Below are 21,662 nucleotides of genomic sequence, written 5' to 3'. Positions count from 1 at the left end.
TTGCAGTCTAGTGGGCTGATTGACTTTCTGTGGGCTTTGAATAAAGACTGGTTGTTGGCAGTGAAGGGTGAGGTGTGCTGTGGCTCTGTTCACAGCAAAACAATGACACCCACAAGGAGGGTCTGCGTCCCTATCGCCCGCTGCAGATAACCTGTGGCTTTTGCTCTTACAACCAATGACAAACCCAAACTGCTTCACACACAGGCTCCCTGCATCTGCTCTGATTCCTGATTCTTTTTGTAGGGCTTCTTACTGAGGAACATGATAGTTGTCTTTCTCAAAACCATAAGAAGTAGCATGTTATTTGTTGAGTAAGTTGGGAGAAAAAGCACAGGTGTTGATCTGGTAAATGATCAAGCCGCCCGATGGACTTATGGTGATCGGGAAATAGGTAAGCAGTCTGAAATGCATTTACCTTGGAGAAAAAGAAGAGGCCCATGAGCAAAGACCTCATCCATGGAATGCAAACCTTTCTAACCCCATACTTGCTGTGGCAATGTGGACCCGTACCCCTATGTCTGCATATTCCTTCACTCTACTCCATGGCGTGAAGCTCAGAGCAGCTACTGCTGGCTTGCAGTGCCCTCCCACCACCTTTAGGACCAGCACAGAACTACATAGCTATCCTCTTCCTCCCAAGATTTGTCTAGCTTAGCTCAAGCAGGGCTCAGTGTCCTGTTGTGTGTTCCATTCTTTTCTCTGTTCTAATTATAACTTCAAAATTATTATTATTATTATTTTAATTTCCAGATTCCATTTGGCATCTTGTACCAAAATTTCCTGCAGAGAAAGAACTCAGACTATTGGATAGAAACCTTTCTTGGCACATTCCCTCACAGATGGTCCAATCTGCTCTGCAGTGTATGCCTGACAGCTAGTTAATCTGGCAGTGCAGGAACATGCATTTGAAAATGCAAGTTCTAGATCAGCTTCAGGTAAGCACCTCAGCTATGTTCTATAACCTGAAATTGTAGGCATGCAATGGCACACAAACCACATTTAAAGAGAATGATCCTTCTACCATCACTTACGGAGACAATTTACAAAATGTTACAAAAGGTTACTGAGAAAAATAAGCTCATTCACTTGCTATTCAAGGACTTTCACCTTATCTACAAAATAAGACAGGGGAGTCTAAGTTAAAGATTGAAAACCATTGCGCTAAATAAAACATTTTCAAAACTTTGGCAATGTATTGGATAAATGCTTTGCATTGTAGATTTGTTAGGTCAGACTCTACTGAATTTAGTTAAACCATCCTACTTCAATATACTGTTCCTAAAATATCATTGAATTACATATATATGTCTCATGTAATGAACTCTGGGAAACTGCATCATGAAAAGTGCAATAAAACTGCATAATATGTCGTGGTTTTGTGTTACTGGTGCATTACACAGGTGCATACTTTATTATATTTATGGTAATTTCATTTTGATACAGAAGGCCTAATAAAGATGCAACATTGCTCGGTACCAAAAATCTGATATCTGAAACATATTTAAAACTCCATTTGTAACTAAAAATTTGGGAGTTTTTTCTTTATACAACTACAGGACCATTTTTATTCTCTCTCGCCCTCTCTCTCTCTTTTAGAGGAAGAAGTTGCTGTGTTTCTAATTACAAGATAGCATACTGATTCTTAAAAAATTCTGTCCTCCACTCTGTTTATTCCACATTAGTGAAATTACCATGTGAAATCCTACAAAATTTATTACACTTTAAATGCATCAGTTTTTGTAAATGCAAACAGATAAAAACTCAGTTCCACTTGTTCTGAAATCACAGTCTCCAAATGGCAGCAGCAAATTCCTCAGAATGGTACCTCAATTTTTGCCTGCCCATGTAGTATGTATGAAGAGATAAGTTAACACAAGGAATTAAATGAGTCATTTACTCAAAGTTTAAGGCTGAGCACTGATCAGAATATTTGATATAATATTTTCCCACTCCTTTTTCCTGCAGAAATAAGAAATTCAAATCAAGAAATTGGGATGCCATTATGTCTTTATAGACCATATATCAAAGTAAAACTTTGAATGGGTGCAGAATTTCTCTATAATTCTTTTTAGAGAAAAAATATGTCTGCATAAAAGTCATTAGAAGTGTCCCTAGGGATTCCAGCTAGATTATGATAATTTTTGTTATGAATTAATCCTAGAATATTTCACAGCAGCAAAAACCCTGAACATTTTTAAAAAATCACAATTTTATGAATAGTTCTTTAATATTAAAGCATGCCCACAGTTCTGGCTTTCAAAGGTTCTGAGTATTCCCAATTTCAATGCAGTTCCAGTCCCTTTCCTCTAACCAATTTCAAAATTAGTGGACACAATAATTTGGGCAATAGGGTAATTTCGAGACTAATCGCTCTTCTTGGGAGGATTAAAGGTTATGTTTAAACATACACCATTACATATAGTTTTGTTTTCCATTTAGAATTAGGCAAAGTTGGTCCACCTTTAAGAACTGGTGTCATTTCCAGATTCTTTTTTGATGTAGATACAGTTTCTTTTCAAATTTTTCACTTTTTCAAGACTCTGTTTCATGCATTGTAATATTTATTCCCTTTGAGAGGAACAAAATACATGATGAAATTAAGTTCTTACTTGGAATTACAGGATATACGTATATTCATCTTAGATCTCAGAACAAAGCATGTCTAGGCTATATCACTGGCAGATGACTACTGCTGTTGTCCTTAGAGAGCTATCAGTGCGCTTATCAAGTGTTTCGCATACAGACAGTCTTCATTCGGAATTTTGACCTAAGGTTTGGACACAGAGTATTTGGTTTGCATTGGCTTACATTTTGAGCCATGTATCCCTCTATTTTGCTGACACATTGTTGGGGAGCTATTACTGGAGCTGTCTGGATTATGTGGGGATGGTTTTATTTTATAAAACAATACAAAACAAAATAGAAGGCAAAAGGAATTGCTTTTGGGAGAAGATGATCCCATTGCTTTGAAGAAAAAAATTACCTGATGTTAAATTAAACACTTACCAAAATGAATACAACAGAATATGACAAAAAAGAATTTAGGTAATAACTTGAAAAAAAGGATTTAAACAATAACTTGAAAATAAGTATTTAGACAATGTTTCCTCATTCTTCCAGTGCATGTGATAAGCTAAATCAAAGTTGCACAAGCAATTTTACATTAAGCACTTGGCTTTCTAGTGATAGCTACTAGTGATGAATTACATGGCCTAGTTACTATGGTCATGATAACAGCTGACATTGTACAATGTGGACAGTTTCCTAATGTACCAAGGAAAGTTGAAGTGTAAAATGACCACGTATGCTACCATTTCTGGAAGAAAGTGGTTCCCTAAAAGGCTGCTCAGTTTTGCTGTTGCCAATGAATAGGACTGGTGTTAAGAAAGATGTTTGTGGATTTCACCCAGGCAAAATGGGTGCGCTGAGACTAGTGCACCCAGCTAGAGACTTGAGCTGTAATGGCATACAGCCAGATGGAGCAGTACCTCAGTGCTCACTGGCTCCGAGCTGGTGGCACCTCCGGGGCAGGTCCTGAGGATGCAGCTCATAACATAGGTATTGCGTGGAGATCCAGTCACCTCCTTTTAAAGCAACACCAAAATGCCATTATGATCCTTTTCTGGAACAGAAAGAATCATGAGGAAAATAATTTTCAGTCCCAGAATCAGGTGAATAAAATTCCTTAAAAATTTGGGCTGCCAAGGGAGGAACTACTGCAATACATATAGTCCATAAATATATTTAAAATATCTGAGCTACAGTGGTCAGTATGATGCCTTCTGGGAAATAGGTATATTTTTCCATTTCTTTCAAGATTTGTTGTGCTGTTTTGAGTGACAGAAACTCAGATCTATGAAAAATGGAAAAATTCAGAAGTGAGTGTATTTATTTTCTCTGGGCAGGCACTCTAGTTCACCTGAAGAAATACTGATCCTTTTCCTTTGCTGATGCAAACTAGATGGCCTTTTTAAAATTCCACAAATAATGTTTTCATTACACAGTTATTAGGGATTTTATATGGTGAGCTTTCTGGGTTACTATGGTATAACAATATTAAGTTTAGGCAACACACACATCATATCTGTTAGCTTCAACTGCTAACTTTAAATGAAAAAATAGCACCCTTTGACTACAGTTCTTGGACTTCAGTCAGTCAACCTTTGAAGAAACAGAATGTGTTTTCCATATAAATCAGGACCAGACTTAAACAAATGGGTCAATTTGCATGCTGAATTTGAAGCTAAAATTAGGTATACAAAGGATATTACAAGAAACTGTGGTAAAATTTTTAAAATATCAGTACAAAGCTAAAGTTTATTGCCAGTACTGTTCTTGCCGATCAAAGCTATGCTAATGTGATCTAGGGTTACTTTAATATTTTGCAGCCTCTCATTCCCTCAGCGCGTGTTTTAAGCATGCATATCACTCACTCGCTTTTATAATAAAATGACTTGAAAAAGCCTTATGCTTTGTATTGGCCTCCTGAGGTAGAAAGTCACAGAGATTTTAAGTCTCGCATTGCTTGCACCAGCTTCATTATGTTTGATGAAAGAAATATCTTGGTCATATCTCATAACATTCAGTATTTCCTCAATAACCAGATTGCTTTAAGGAAGGACATTTTTCACCTGGATAATGAAATCATATTGTAGTTATCTCCCTGGTCTTCTGTGTATGATACGTATAGGATGTTGGCTACGTAATAACTACTGCACAACCTGATGGAAAGCTTTGAAAAGTGATTTTGTCTTTAGAGATGGATGTGTGGAGTCTCTATGGTCTTCCTGAAAGATGTACTGTGCAGCTTTTTATTCTCTGGGCAGGAAGAGATGTGTGTATAGTCTAAATATAATTATGGGTCAGAGTGTAAATGGTAGGCTCTGTGAAATCCATGACTAAGACCAGACCTATCAATTATGTCAGTGGGAGATTACTGCCAAGATCAAATGTAGATTATAGGCCTGGCTACATCTGCAGTCATGAAGCTTTGCTGGTGCACCAATCTTGGTGTGCTACCCTTAGCAAAGAGCATGTTGCAAATGTGGATGCAGCACATTCCTGTTTACTGTGGGTGAGATGCTCTTCCCCCGCCCTCCCCGCCTTCCCAGAAAAAACAACCTCCACACCACTGTGTCTGCACTAGGGCTTTTGCTTATGTAAATAACTGTATGTCAGTTTGGTTCATGCTCATATCAAGAGTATTTATTTACCAGCTCTGACTCAGAAGCTTCTTACACACATTAGATAACAGCTGCCCAATAAAGGTGTGCTGGCACAAAACGATCTGAAGCCTAGCCTTCAGTTCATGGCCTAGCAGGGCTAAGCTGAGCCCTTGCCCTATACCCTGGTGAAGGGGTTGAGCAGTGACAGGGGAGGCCCAGGATTTCCTGTTGTCTGTATGACTGAGAAGCACAAAAGGGGGAATAGCTGGCATGCTACCATCACCATACTGTGCGTAGTCAGGCTGGGATTCTGCATTATTCTGCATTACATAAGCAGGTAGAGTCCTGTGCATGGGTATCAGAAACTATAGTAAGGACCTTTAAATAAGTGATCCAGCCTGTTGGATTTCCTGCTCTTTTTCCTTTTCCAAGGCTCACTGCCCACCAGTATTCAAGCATATCTTTCCAGCTGTATGCCTACAGCTGAAAAGTAGCTATGTCCCTGAAGCTCCAGACTTCATCTTTATTGCATCTTTTAGTCTTTGAGAAAGATCTTGGCCATTCTGGACCAGCTTGGGGGGTTCATATTATCTTTAAATTGGTAGAAAGTATATGCTAACTTTTACCAAGATCTATCTAAACAACTATGAAGAAAACACGTGGTCCTCCTGTGAAAATTCCTTCCTAATCTCTATGAATATACGTGACTTACTTTCTCTCAAGAGCATAAACTCCTTGCTGACTACATTGCATTCCGGTGGGTTGGTGGGTGAACACCTTCATCCAATACTCCTGAAGGCAGGACAGTAAATCCTCGTAGTTGCCAATTCCTTTCCTTCTATTGGATCTTGATGGACATTTTCATAAGACTCTTGATTCCACATGAGGCAGGAATAGAAATAATGCCTCACCTGGGATAACCCCAAATCATCTTAGAGCATCCAGAACCCCAGTCAGTCATCAAATTAATATTGCAAAGGATGCTTTTCTTTCTAATCTTTGTCTTGGTAAGCAAGTAGAAGTAAAAGCTCCTAGCAGAAGCCTAATTTGCCCTGAAACAATTCAATAGAAAACTGTTGGTCTTCTTCTTGGGCATAAGACAAGATAATTATATTAAAACAAATTAAGGTTATTCAGTGTACGCAGTACAATATGACTGTTTTTTTTTTCATTTTTGCCATACAATTTTGCATGGGTTTTATAACTGAGGGATTGCAAGGCATTTAATATAGAAGGAAAAGAGATGTTGAGTGCAGAATCTTTGTTAAACAAAGAAGTAGAAAGAACTTATCTTAAAAGGCTCAGAGGCAAACCAGTTACAGACCCATTGGCAGCAAAATGACCTGCTCATTCATCTCTCAAATTAAATGTAAAACTTAGGTCCATGTAATTTGTGGCCATTTTAAACACTTGCATACTTTCTACTAAAGTCTGGATGCTGTTAATTTTGGTCTCCTGGCCAAACTCCAAACACAGTAATTATTCTGCTTACTCCTTTCCTAAATTACAGCGACAGCTTCATAGGGAACAAATGTGTTCATAATTTGCTGACCTAAACTGCTCTTATATTGCTATGCACTATTAACAGTTGCTGTATTTCAAGCTATGGGTGGCTGCATTGCCATGGTGGATTAAATGACCTCTGGGCAAAGCATGCATATCTTTCCTTTGTTTAAAGTGCTTTGGGACAAAAGGTGCTGTATATATAAATACTATCATAAAAATCATTTTAGACCCAAAATGTGTGGGAGCTGAAATGTGTTCTATGAACAGGAGAAACTTGGCATTCAGTGATGCAGCTGGATAAAGGAAAGAGACTATTACTATTTGGGAACAGAGAATGTATGCCCATGGGCTGGGAAGCTGATGGCCACTGATTGTCATGGAAAGGTGCTTTCACTGAGAAGCATTGCAAAATTATGGAGCAATATGGGAAACAAAAGGAGAATGGAGATTTACGTGACATAGGAGGCTCAGTGCTTTGGGGATACCTGCTCCTGTAAAATGAGGCTAGCTGGCAGGCTGCATTTTGTTTGTTTCCAGAAGTAGAGGAAAAAAAAAGTTGAGAAACCTGATAAACGTTTTCAGAGATTCAATGCATTGTTTCTTAAGGTTCTATATTTTCTTCTGATTGTGTTGCAGCTTCTTTAAAAAAGATCCATACTCTGCCTGGAAGGTGAGGGAAAGACTGAGACAGTGTAAGATATGAACAAGAGGCTTTTACCCGCTTTTTCTTCATACTACACTGAAAAACAGAATAGTCTATACACAGACAGTGAAGTGAAAAAATGATTTATGTAAACCTGTTCAAATTGTGGGAGAGCCACGTAACAAAGAAAGCATTCCTGGTAATTCACAGAATGGTTATAGTGGCAGCAAGGAACAGATTTTCACCTAAAGACCTTGCTTTTATTAACTTTTGTCTCTGTGTTGGGAGTAGAAGCACTGGCTGCACTGGCTGATCTTCTCATATAGCCTGAAAGTAGAGATTGTGCTGGAGAGGTTTTTTTCTTGAGTAACTGGAGTTAAACAAGTAGAAAGCAGGGCTGGGTTCCCATTCTTCCATTCTGCTAAGTGTAAGCAGCTCCTTTCTCCTTCACTGAGTAGCAGGCTTATGGTCAGGAAAAATCAGAAATTTATTCCAGCACCAAAGCTGCCACTGAAATATATTTTTAAATGGATAAAAGTCAGTTTAGTACTTAGCAAAACGAAGAAGATAGGACCTTCTCCAGAAAGCTGGTGAGGTCTTGACGCAGTGCTGTAATCCAGTGGCACTGCCAGTACAGGGTCCTGGAACTGCAATGAACAAAAAATCACAGAATCACAGAATCACAGAATCATCTAGGTTGGAAGAGACCTCCAAGATCATCTAGTCCAACCTCTGACCTAACACTAACAAGACCTCCACTAAACCATATCACTAAGGGCTACATCTAAACGTCTTTTAAAGACCTCCAGGGATGGTGACTCAACCACTTCCCTGGGCAGCCTATTCCAATGCCTAACAACCCTTTCAGTAAAGAAGTTCTTCCTAATATCCAACCTAAACCTCCTCTGGTGCAACTTTAGCCCATTCCCCCTCGTCCTGTCAGCAGGCACGTGGGAGAACAGACCAACCCCCACCTCTCTACAGCCTCCTTTAAGGTACCTATAGAGTGCGATAAGGTTGCCCCTGAGCCTCCTCTTCTCCAGGCTGAACAATCCCAGCTCCCCCAGCCGCTCCTCGTAAGACTTGTTCTCCAGACCCCTCACCAGCTTCGTTGCCCTTCTCCGGACTCTCTCGAGCACCTCCATGTCCTTCTTGTAGCGAGGGGCCCAAAACTGAACACAGTACTCGAGGTGCGGCCTCACCAGAGCCGAGTACAGGGGGACAATCACTTCCCTAGCCCTGCTGGCCACACTGCTTCTTATACAAGCCAGGATGCTGTCGGCCTTCTTGGCCGCCTGAGCACACTGCTGGCTCATATTCAGCTGCCTATCAACCAGTACTCCCAGGTCCTTCTCTGCCAGGCAGCTTTCCAACCACTCATCTCCCAGCCTGTAGCTCTGCTTGGGGTTGTTGCGCCCCAGGTGCAGGACCCGGCACTTGGCCTTGTTGAACTTCATACAGTTGGCCTCAGCCCATCGGTCCAGCCTATCCAGATCCTCCTGCAGAGCCTTCCTTCCCTCGAGCAGAGCGACACACGCACCTAACTTGGTGTCGTCTGCAAACTTACTGTTGTGGTTTAGCCCGGCTGGCAGCCAAACACCACACAGCCGTTCGCTCACCCTCCCCCCTCCCTCTCTGGGATGGGGGAGAGAAACGGGAAAGTGAAGTCTGTGAGTTGAGATAAAGACAGTTTATTAAGACAGGGAAAAGAATAACAACAACAACAACAATAATAATAATAATAATAATAATAATAATAATAATAATGATAATAATAATAATAGTAATAATGTGTACGAAATAAGTGATGCACAATGCAATTGCTCACCAGCCACTGACCGATGCCCAGCCTATCCCCGAGCAGCCAGCCCCCCACCCCAGCTAGCCACCCCTATATATTGTTCAGCATGACGTCAGATGGTATGGAATACCCCTTTGGCCAGTTTGGGTCAGCTGTCCTGGGTCTGTCGCCTCCCAGCTCCTGCTGCATCCCTAGCCTGCTCGCTAGCAGGACAGAGCGAGAAGCTGAAAAGTCCTTGGCTTGGTGTAAGCACTGCTCTACAACAATTAAAACATCAGCATGTTATCAGCGCTCTTCTCATTCTAATCCAAAACATAGCACCCTGCCAGCTACTAGGAGGAAAATTAACTCTGTCCTACCTGAAACCAGGACACTTACTGAGGGTGCACTCGATCCCCTCATCCAGATCATCGATAAAGATATTAAAGAGGACTGGCCCCAGCACTGAGCCCTGGGGGACTCCACTAGTAACCAGCCTCCAACTGTATTTGACTCCATTCACCACAACTCTTTGGGCCCGGCCATCCAGCCAGTTTTTAACCCAACGAAGCGTACGCCAGTCCAAGCCACGAGCAGCCAGTTTCTTGAGGAGAATGTTGTGGGAAACGGTGTCAAAAGCCTGACTGAAGTCAAGGTAGATCACATCCACAGCCTTTCCCTCATCCACCAAGTGCATCACTTTGTCATAGAAGGAGATCAGGTTCGTCAAGCAGGACCTGCCTTTCATAAACCCATGCTGACTGGGCCTAGTCGTCTGGTTGCCCTGCAAGTGCCGTGTGATGACATTCAAGATAATCTGCTCCATGAGCTTCCCTGGCACTGAGGTCAAATTAACAGGCCTATCGTTCCCCGGGTCTACCCTCTGGCCCTTCTTGTAGATGGGCGTCATATTTGCTAGCCGCCAGTCGACTGGGACCTCTCCTGATAGCCAGGACTGCTGATAAATGATGGAAAGCGGCTTGGCCAGCTCCTCCGCCAGTTCACTCAGTACCCTCGGATGGATCCCATCCGGTCCCATCGACTTGCGTACATCCAAGTGCTGTAGCAGGTCGCCAACCATTTCCTCGTGGATAGTGAGGGCCACATCCTGTTCCCCACCCCCTTCCACCAGCAAAATCACACATACTGTGCATTTTAGCAGTCAGAGAGACTGCAGACCATTGTGGATGGTCTCCTAATCCTTACCAGAACAAAAAGTGTGTTTAGAGAAATAGAAATCATCTTTGAATAGTCTGCTATGGGTAAAAGGGGTTCACTTTTCAGCAGACTTTATTTGCTAGGGATAATTTGACTAGCTTTGTTTAATTGGCAGACACAGCATTAACCAATCATATTACATTTCCCACAGGCTCTGAATCATGTTAGAAGCCTTTTGCACTGTTAAATGATCACTGGTTTTCCTGTTTCAACAATTATTTTAGTCAATCTTGCCAAGTATCCATCCATTGATGGCAGAACACAATGTTAAATATTTTAAATCACAAAATATCTTTAGGATGGTGCCTGAACAGCATTTACCTCTCTCTCATTTTGGACTTTATTACTTTATCTATCAGGAAAGAACCTTAAAAGAAAATACAGAAAACTCTTAGTAAACGCAGTGAGTACATTACTAACAATTTCAACAGAATTACAGATTCTTGTTTTGATTTTCAATAGAATATAGACATCTTAATTGCATAGGAAAATGAGCAAACCCTGCAATATTTGGGTCTGAGAGTGAGTCAATTGTTGATTGTTAACTTGAAGGACTGAACCTGGAAACTAAAACTAACAGTAGATTCCTAAACCTCTCATATGAATCAATTTGTGTTTTCACAAATATTCTCAGTCATATGTGACAAGGAATCTTATAACAAGAAATCTAATTTTAAGCCTTCATTTCTAATATCTCTGTAAAAAAAAGCAGCTCGGTAAACCAACAAGTCTGAAAAGAATGCAGACCACCAGGTATTTCTCATTACATTAAAAAAAAAAAAGAAAAAGTGCTTACCTTGTGCCTTACTTGGTGATATGTTCCACTTTAACATAAGCTTTTTTTGTAAGATGAAAGTTGAAAAAGGACTTTAATGAAGATTCACTCCTCAGGAACAGTGAATAGATATCACAAGCTAACATTCCTCAGTTGTATGTCCTCTTCAACAGAAGGCACTACTCTGTCACATACTTGAGTGCTTGGTTTTGCAAAACTGGCATGTTCTTAAAAATGTTGCTAAATAAGATCATTGTGTACTACATTCATGTGCCAAAATACACATCCCCTATATAAGTAAGACACTTATGCATTTAGGCATCCAGAACAGGGTCTCAGAATTGGCTTTTAACTTTAAAAATACAGGCCTCTATTATGAGCTAAATGCTATTCTCTCTATAAGAAAGCCATAACATTTGTGTACCCAAAATCAGCAGAACTGGTACTCTCAAATTATAGCAAACTATCAGAGACAGGAGACAGAAAAGATTAGGCCCAAATCCTGGCCATTTATAAGTCAAAGGCTGATTTGTCATTCCCTTAAAAGAGACTGGTATTTTGCCTGTAACAAACAGTTACTTTGAAGCTGACTTTAGAGCAGAGTACAGGAACTGTGTATGAGATAGATCAGACTTCCTGTTATGACCACAGATGCATTAGCTGGTATGCAGAACAAATATGCACAGTAGTCTTCTATATACTGGAACTCATACAGTAAAACAGGTCCGTGTAAACAGGTAGGGATTTTGAAGGATGCAAAAATAAAAATGAAGTCCTAACATGGGATTTAATTGATTGGATACAGGGATAGGTACAAAACCACTGCTCAAGGAAAGGCTTATACAATATGCAGAAACAGTTGGAGTGGTCTTTGTTGCCTTAGCATCGATTGTGACTGCGAATATTGTAAGGTTATTTTGCAGGATCTCATTAAGGAATACCCTGAAAAGCATAATTCTGTGGAAGCCAATCAGTCTAGATTTAAAGACAGAAATGTTCTACCACATTAATTTTCTTGCTTTCTTAGAGGATACTGTGTCACAGCTGTGGCTAACGTGGATGATACAGGGGATGTAATGCAGAGCATGTTGAAATAAAAGAATATGATTCTCTGCTTTAGTAAGAATTGCACAGCAGGAGAAAAAGCATGTAATGGATAAAAATCCATCTTTGAACAGGATGCTGAGTGTGATGATTAGAAAATGGGACATTTCCTTAAGGATCTGAGAGAGACCTCTTCCATTTATCACTGCATCTAATTATATGTGATGGCAATATCAATTTTAAAATAATCAATTGCTTATGAAACCAACATTGAATATAAAGAAATTGCGGAGTATTGCAAATATATCCTAGGAGATCAATCTTTTGAAGATGATAGTGGAGCAAGATGATCAGTGAATTCCAATACACACAAACTTAAATTAGTACTCCTGAGTTAGTATAAATACATACTGCATGTATTAAGAACATGTTCATAGTAAAACCAAACTAGAGGATTTTAAGAATTGTGGCTGCTTTCATCTTAAAAAAAGTACTTGAACAGCTATCCCAGTGAATTAGAGGAATGAACCCTATTGAGGGTTTGAGGGGGAAAAGGGCTTAGCTGAGAGGTACTGAAAAATACGTTTCGTAGTCTAGAGAAATAATGCAAAAATGATGCTTGGCTAACAAAAGGTCATTGCTCTTGTTTGCTTTCTGAGGGGATTTTGCATTTTTGGTTTATATGATGGAAACCATGAGTATTTAACCACAGTCCTGGAGACTTTGCTCCAGCACAAAATGTTCACCCCTCCAAACTGCAGGCGTGGCATATCACTTTCCACATCTCATACGGTTTTTCTCCTGTTAGGAGCCCAATCACTGTGTATTTGCAAAGCAAAGTGCACCAAAGTCTTGATCTCTAAAGCGCTTCACAGCTACAGCTCTAGCAGAGAGAATATTCACGCAGGTGAGAAGGAAATAAAAAGTAAGGAGGGAGAAAAGACAGAGAAAAAGAGAGGAGGCTGAACGGAAATATTTATCTGGAGTTAGTGGGATAAATGCAGGCCACTCTACTAAGCAGACACTGTTCTACCTCTCCAGATTTCATGACAAGACAGGAAACTCAGGTTTATTGTTAAATTCCGATCTGTGGATTTTATTTCCCCCCTGTACTGCCCTCGTGTGGCCTTAGTTCCAGATCAGAAGCGTAAAAAATGACACTAAGGGTTTTGGAGCAGGGTGAAGTCAGTGGCGTCAGATTTTGGACATTTGGATTCAGATGCTTAATTTGGGGTATTTTAACCAATGCTACTCTTCTGTGCTAAAATCTCTTGCTGAAGATTAGAATCTGTTGTAGTTTGATCCAAACAGTAAGCCTGATCCTTAGCCCGCATGCTCTGCCAGCAGGCCTTGCTGTTAGCTAAACACCAGTGTGTTGCCCTGCTTTAGCCTGTGGATTTGTACCCTGGTTACTCTTGTGCGGCTTGTGTGAAATGAGTTGGTGGCTCCTGTCCTGTGCATAGGAGCCGGACGTTTGTGTCACTGAGATCAGTAACTCCAAGCAAATGGCATGACTGGCACAATTAGATGGCTGTCAAACAGCGAGCGGAGATCTGAGGACTTTGGGGGTACTGCGACTGCAGCGCTTTCAGTCATGACTCCTACAACGTGGTGAAGGTAAAACCCCCCTAATTACAGACAGTGCTGAATACATTTCACTGACCTAGAGAAGATTTTTTGTCCCCAACACTCACCTCCTTGCACAGCTCTAAACTTTCAAGAAGCATAAAAAAAATCCCACGCTACTGGCAGGAGCCAACTGTTTATTTTACCATTGTTGGTCACCACGGGGTGATTTTGTGCCCACGCCCTGGGCTGTGTCTGAACATGGTCTGACTACAGCCACTTGGAGCCAACTGGTTGTGGCTGTGTGTGGTGTTGCAGACCATCTTCCTCTCTTGAACAGACAGGGTTACGTGACTCTCAAAGTCACCTCTCCTTCCTGCCTCGTGCTCTTCACTGTACTGCACCAGACCGCTGCCAAGGTACGGACCTCGCTTTCCAAGAATAATAGCTTGGGGTATAAGCAAATGTCACTCTAATAAAGTCGATGGCAATGTACTGGCTTACGCTGAATTGTGCCCCATAAATATTTCTACATCAGTGATTTGCTGGGCAGTGTTTTATTTTAACCGCTGCCTTAACTAATACCAAAATGCAGCATGGAGAGGGCAAACAGCCAGAGCTCTGGGTTCTCTTCATGGCTCAGCCATGGTGACACTCTGTCTGTTTTGCTGTCTGTGACATGGGAATAATAATACTAAAATTGCCTCATAAAGTGCTTATATAGCTACAATGCACTATATAAGAATTAACTGTTATTACTGTAGACTTCGGGAGCCAGATTTTGAACTTTCCATGCACTGATGGGTCATCAAATTACCATAAGCCTATCTGGAGAAATAATTTTAGAAGCGGACTGTAGCAGAGCATGGACTTCCAGAAAAACCTTACATTGCATGTCAAATTGAAGGCTGTTCTCCCACCATCAAAACATAACAGGAGGGAACAGATCCAGACCACAGCAGGTCAGAGCAGCCATTTCATACCGACCTCTGCTAGGAGAAGTGAACTGGTGAGAGTTCATCTGCATATGGTCTGAAGAAAAACCTCAGGAGAAACAATGGATAAAAGAAATAAGTGTTGTGAAACTGAAATAGGATGACGCCAGTCAGGCCACATGACCTTGGATGCTTCCTTGTGTCCTTTCCTGCTTGTTTGTGAATGCCTTTTTCCTCCAGTTCAGGCACTCTTCTGTTTCGGCAAACACAAATAACAGCCTTCTACTTTGGTCTAAGGGAACAACAAAGAAAGCAGAAAGAACAAATGTAACTTTCTGTGAGCAACCAGTCTGATCTTTAACAGGCTCTGATCTTTAACAGCAACTCGGAACAAAATGGCTAATGCCTCTGTGAACAGGCTGAGTGCTTCCAGCTTTCCAGGAAGGAAAAGGCACGGTAAGTTTGTGGCAACACACCCCATGCTTTGACTTCCAGATTCTTCTTAAGAAAAGGCAAAAGGTGCTGGTAGAATTTCCCTAGAAATTAGTAACAGAACGTGAAAAAATAGATATCCCTTTTATCTAAGAGTCATGATTTTTCAACAGTGCATCCATTCTAGAATAAAATACTACCCAGCATGCCCTGATTACAGTATGCAGGCCTAATTAATCACTGAGGAAACATTTTCACAGTCATAAAAATGAATCTGCAATTATTTGATTGTGATCTGATAACAACTGGTTTGTGGAAGGAAGCTTGGATTTTGGCACCTCCCTCCCAGAAGATTTCCAACCTGGAAAAAAATATGATTTGCAAATAACAATGAGCTGTACTTTCCAAATGTATCAGAATAGAAGACATCTGACATGCCTGGCTATAAAAGCAGAGATTTTACAGCTCTTCTTCTCCTTGTTCTCTCTAATTTTTGCAAATTTCTCATTTCCTATATTAGAAGCAGTGCTTTCCATTGTTAGCCCCCGTCCCCTTTTCCACTAGTGCTTTCAGATGTTCTATATAGTCTCCTGTGCTAAATTTTATGCGGATTGCCTTAGGTGCTTCTAACATCCTTGATCACAGTGATTATGAGCAAATAAGAAAGCGGACTAGCAAAGGTTAACAATTAACTGGACACAGAAACATATGGAGAGAGCTGGTTAAAGAATATCTGCCCTGCACAGTAAAAGAAGGTATATGGACAGATTCATGAGCTTTTGCAGAGATAAAAGTATGCAATGAATAAGTTATCATTGTAGAAGGTACAATTCATTCATCACTTGTGGCAATAATCTGGTGGCAGGATGATGAAAAGTCTGCCATACATTTTTGTGTTACCTAGAATTTGTAGATACTTGTGGATTCTTTTTGCTTTATGTTGTAGCTTCTTAGGGAAGGCATGTAAGTGTGTATGTACTCCTTAGAGATGGCCATTATTCTCACTCCTCTCCTCCTTCCAACAAGCCACAATCAACAAAAATAGTCAGTTCTAATGAAGGAACTCAACTATGGTGTATGAATTTTAGATGGAACCTTAGATACATGGGCAAGTTAAATCTTGATCCAGTGTGCATATTAACATTGTGCTAAAGCCCGTCTTCAGTGTATCTGGATACTGTTTCATGCTATAAGAAATCTGCCAGCAAAATTTTGACTAAATCCACAGCAAAGCTCAGTTTAGCTCTCAACGATCTGATCTCCAATATCTGGTTGGACTGTTCCTTTGGGTTGTGCTAAGTTTTACTTGGTCCTAAATTAAAGGTCAGAATGGAAATGAGAATTTAAGAAAAGAAGTGCAAAGAAAGATTAGTATTTTTATTCATAACAGAAGGCATTTAACTGTGTGCTCAGAAAGGGAAGAGCCCAATTTTAAATCCATCCTTTCAAGACACAGCTTTCCATGCTATTTTAAATTTGGATCATACTTCGGTGCATGCCTATGACAGGCCATCCCCTGTATCTGAAGGAATGGTAAATTGCTGCATCACATTCGGGCTCTGCAGGAGAAAGCTCTTCTGATTCTCTGTCCCAGTCCTTCAGCAAATTACAAGCTAAGGAACAAAGTCACCCTAAGCTGCTGACTGCTACAGTCCCTTTTGCTGTCCTCCAAAGCAGACTATTGTGGGCTGGGATTTAGTGAACATGTAGCCTCACTAACTCATTTTGCACCAGCTACATGATGATTTTACAGGACAGAAAATGTCCCCAGACAATTTTACCTTTTGGACTTCGGGCCAGATGCTGCTTCATTTCCCTGGTGTGAGTCAGAAATGGCTCAGTTACAACAGGATAAATTGGATAAGCCCATTGGCCTCAGTGGGACAACTTAATTTGGCCCATTGGATTAGGCCCCTCACCTTATTAAAACAGTCAGTCTTCTGGCTGCAAGGAATAATATTTAAAAAAAATAAAATTGAAATTCACATAAGTTGGGATGTGCTCTGGATGGGGTTGTAACAGGATAGAATATCAGATTTAATCCTGTTTTGTTCTACAGTACTGAACATATGTGTGGCAGTACTGGAGAAAAAAGCATCCTCTCATTATTCTCGGTGCGTTCTGCAGCACACCAGGGCATCTGGGCAAGGAGACTCTCAGAACCATGGCAGGGCTGGAAAAAATTGCCTGAAATGAGGTGTAAAGATGAATAAAGAATGATTTCCTTGTTTTAGTTTGAAGATTTTATTTTTTTTCAAAAAGCAGTAAGATAAATTAGGAAGATTTGCATTTAATGTGAATGGTCTGTGTATCTCCAATTAACAGAAAAAAACTACATAAAAATGTATGATGAATGATGCATCTGCTTGGTCCTTTTCTCATTATATATACATCTGAAGTGGAACCAATGCCATTTGCGAATAATTTAATTAAAATAATGGCGAGTAATATTTTTGTAGCATACAAAACAGTAAACATTAATTTAATAAGGCTGAGAATCATGAAATGCAATCTTAATTACTAGAAACTGGAATAATCAGCTGAACTGAGGCACGCAAGACAATTAACTTTTTAGAACAGAGTTTACAGCTGCTAGGGTGGAACTAACATACTAAGAGAGTTAGCAGTCATTACTTTGAAGTGCATAATGTTTTGGAATAAACCATAAAAGCAACATAAGATCTCTTCATTCTGCATGTCTTTTAAATATTCTATAGCCCTTGGAATTTCTCACGATATATTATGTTTCTGTTGTCTGCCAGCCCCAGGGCTTAATACCAATCTCTGCGCCAACTCTCCTGCATAGGCATGGCTAAGCTGTCATCCAGTGAGAGTACAGACTAGAGGGGATACCCCTGGGTCAGCACAGACATTCGTGTTGTGTTATCCCTGTCCTATCTATACCTATTGTATCAGTCTGCCTTATAATGAGTTAAGTTTCTTGCATCTTGCACTCTCCCGGGAGGCTGATACAGATTTTCACTGTATCATTTAAAAACCTTCTGATTTCCAGCTCTTTTTTGCTGGGAACATTTTATAGCTTATTCTCTGCTCAGTTTTTTACTGTTCACCCTGATATATTTATAGAAAGCTAGCATTCTAGCTGGACAAGCAAGGAAGCTGTTAGAGGCTCCTCTTGTAAATGGACTCACGCTTCCGCTGATTATTATTTCTGGTTGGATAGCAGCTTTCCTTAATACTGGTACCAAAACTGCAAAGCTTTCCATTTGGCTGTACAGGAGAACCATTTTCAAACTGGGTCACACTCAGCAGTGGTGAACTTTTAGTCCAAGTTTAAAGTCAAAAGCATCAGAAAGCTGAGAGTTATCACCTTCAGGATAAAATACATGGAGCTTTTAAGCCATAAACACTGTGCCTGACAGCCTCTTTGTTACTTGCAGTAGGCCAAATTATACCATCTGCTCTGCAAGTGACACTGCTTTTTTTTCTCAGTGTGTTCATTTCTCTGCTTTTCATTCTCCACTGCATCATTTCTGACTCATCGTATGAACTGAGCAAGAGAAAAATGGGAACCGGTAGCTCAGGCTTCATATTTTTCATTCAAAGTCACCACACAATCGCAATCTGTCAGTGCTGCCTGCCCATGCCAAGGGCCCAGTGTTTTCCAGTCCTGTAATTTTCTAAGTTGCCACAGAATTACAAAACAAAGCAAAAGTGATTTTGTAGGGCTAAAATACTGGTCCCAAACTGCAAATGTGGTAGCCAAATTTAGATGACATTTACACTTTTCTGAATAAGGGGAATGATATCACTTTTTTTTTTCCCCTTCAATTTGCCACTGTGTTTTGAGAGCTCAGATTTGGGAATATGGAATAATAATCACTATTAAATTAGATAAAATATTCATCAGCATTACCGGTTCATTTAAAAAGGAAAAAGATTTAAAAAGGGAATGAAATTAAGAGGTTTTGTGCTATAACGAATAAAGCCCACAGACCTGAAAAATAATCTTAATAAAGTGACACCTAGTGGCTACAAAGAGACATGGCTAAAACCCTGGGAGAAGTTTGCGTGAGATCAGACTGTGTACAGCCTTGAAGAGAACCTAGATTCACAGAGGGAAAATAGCCACAATTTATAACAAGGAGAAGCTGTTTTCGTTGTTGGGTTGGGTTGCATTGGTTGTTTTGTGCCTTCTGATTGTTTTGGCTGAGCTTTCTGAGAAATCATTGATAAACCCTTTACATGAGCCTTAGCCTAGACCTCTTCCTCTACAGATTTACTGCAGCATTAAAACATCAGTGCTTCTCGTTCTCTTCACCATCACTTCAAAGTCACCAGTCAATGATTTCAACTTCCCAAGAAGTTCATTGTGACTTGCTCTGTGAGCATTGAAGTAGCCAGCATAACTGTGGGTCAAACTGTTTTGATTTGTATTTCCAGTTACACTACAACTGAATGTACAGAAGAGGTATAGTTGCACTTTTTTGTGTTCATTTTTAGTATTTTGTGCAGTTCCTCTGCCTTGTCTGTGCATTCTTCCTTTTGTCTTGCATCCTTTTAACAAGATGGGTAAACATCTACTAGAAAAAAGCCTTTGGCCATAACATCTGTACTTTGCATCTAAGCCAGTCTGGGACCGAGGAGTTGCAGTTATGTTGCTGTGTTTGCCCCTATGCACTAGTACTGATCTGTAGGAATACTTCATAGAAAGGATCCTGGGTCTGTAGTTCTTGTGATATTTGATATTTGATGTTATTATTTGTCAGTTCAAGCCAATACAGGTACAGAAAATATGTAATTTTGAAAGAAAGATACCTGAACATGGCTTTTTAAAAGCTCTGCTGTTTTTAAACACTTCTCTCTTAGAGCATAATGCATCCTTGGAGCACAGGGCAAATCCTGTTTTAATATGCTAAGTGGGTCCTTTTGCAGTCAGTGAAATATTAAAATTGACTTCAATGGGCAAGGATTTTTGACCCCAGATTTTAATTCCAGATTTAACACTGCCCAGTTGTGTGATCTAACTCCTCTTGGGTTCTGTTTATCTGCAAACTAGAGACAACACAGGGAAAAAAACTGTTTCAGCATGGCTTTCTGGCAGTGTTTTATTGGGTCTGTTCTTACCAAATGTTTTGCCACTTTCAGATGGAGAATTCTACTAAAGAGTTTAATATTGTAATGCTTTTTGAAAAGTGTTTTCTAATGACAGGTAATTGAATTGACCATGCACAGGAAATGGAGAAGCTTGTATGCTGCTCTGATTAAAGGGGAAGAAAATGAAGAAAGGTATTATAACAGTCTCATTTCTTCTTTCTCTCTCAGAAGTGATGGATTTGGAAAATTTTAGGGGGGATAATTTTAATTTCACCACTGTCCCATGTGCACAAAGGGTATTGGTCAGCCAACACATCTCACCTTTAAAAGTTGACACACTTGTGTTGTGTAGCCTTTTTTCTAAATCAGAATAGCCAGATATCTTGCTCCATAACTTTACTGAAATGACCAGCATGCAGGAGTGAAAGCATTTAATGCACCGTGTACCAGTACAATAGAGCTATCCTATGCTGCAGACAGCAACTATTGCCAAAGTCCAGTTTGCACAAGTTCCATGGTTATACACATTAGGAACAGCACCCAGCAGATCTGATCAGTCAGGACCACGTCAACTGTACACATCAACTGACACAGCTATTCTGAAAGACACGTGGGATGATAGTGCTTCTTCTCTCACCAAATGTGCAGAACAGTTTGATGCTGCCAGGAAGGGGAAGATTTCCCATTTGTGTGTTCTGCTGAAAACATTTTCTCCTAGGTTTATTGAAAATCTATAATTTGGTTTGGTTTTAGCATAAATTTTGCTACTCGTGACATTTGTTGTGTGTATCAAAGTTTCCTTCCCTTTTTCACTTTGTATTTTTGTAAATTTTGTATTTTTGTAACTATTAATAGTGGTTTGTTTTTTTTTTTAATGCATGTCCAACTGGAGGGAATATAACAGCAAGTAAAATTTGGGTGGTATGATGTGCTGAAATAGTACAAATTTCAACAATATCTGAAAAGTCTGTTGCTCCTTAGTTGGATGTACAGTGTCTTTAATCAGTTTTATGTCTTTCTGTGTACATTCATCAGCTTTGTGTGTCTTCAGAAATGGCATCTTATTACTAGTAAGTCGTATTTGCCAGGAATACTGAAATTTGTGTTGCTAAGAGCAGTTTTATGCAGGGCTCTTAAATATAGTCAACTAAAAATATGACTCTAGCTTACTAAATTTGCCAAACATATATAACAGAACTATTTTTGTCTTGAAAATTTTTTGAGGTACTTTCTATAAGAAAACCCATATATTTTTTTCCTAGACAGCACAATATTTTTAAACAAGCTTGCACACTAAGGATTAGATCTTTATTTCTGCTGGCTTCGTGCATCTCTTACTTTAAAAACTTTAAAGACTTTACTTACTTTAAATAGTAAGTTTCAATGAGAATCGGTAAGATTTGGTAATAAGTAAGCTCTAATGGTAGAAAATGGAATTGTGTCTTTATATAGACAGACAACTGGTTTCCTGATAGGCAAAAAAAAAAAAAAAAAAAGCTGATGACACTTCAGAACTGGCTGATGGGGCTGTGTTTATACA

At 39.9% G+C, this 21,662-nt stretch overlaps 1 protein-coding gene and 1 long non-coding RNA gene across 4 annotated transcripts in view; one reads left to right on the top strand and one right to left on the bottom strand.

Moving 5' to 3' along the window:
- Positions 1 to 11,601, bottom strand: part of LIPC (lipase C, hepatic type) — a 73,216-nt gene extending 61,615 nt beyond the window's left edge. The window contains exon 1 of one of the 3 annotated variants that reach the window (XM_035553955.2): positions 11,109 to 11,601. In XM_035553955.2, coding sequence (XP_035409848.1) covers positions 11,109 to 11,145 — 37 coding nt within the window. In that variant the 5' untranslated portion in view covers positions 11,146 to 11,601. Of the gene's footprint in view, positions 1 to 7,864; positions 7,958 to 11,108 lie in introns of those variants that run through there. The other 2 variants (XM_035553956.2, XM_035553959.2) reach the window with 2 other exon arrangements.
- A 3,060-nt stretch (positions 11,602 to 14,661) lies between these two features.
- Positions 14,662 to 20,459, top strand: LOC118251630 (uncharacterized). The gene is made up of 3 exons (XR_004779887.2): positions 14,662 to 15,088; positions 19,303 to 19,496; positions 20,238 to 20,459. It is a non-coding gene; the product is annotated as an uncharacterized LOC118251630 (long non-coding RNA).
- The last annotated feature ends 1,203 nt before the right edge of the window (positions 20,460 to 21,662 follow it).

Source organism: Cygnus atratus, chromosome 11 (assembly GCF_013377495.2).
Source record: "Cygnus atratus isolate AKBS03 ecotype Queensland, Australia chromosome 11, CAtr_DNAZoo_HiC_assembly, whole genome shotgun sequence".
Lineage (NCBI taxonomy): Eukaryota > Metazoa > Chordata > Aves > Anseriformes > Anatidae > Cygnus > Cygnus atratus.
This window is presented reverse-complemented; position numbering and strand designations above follow the sequence as displayed.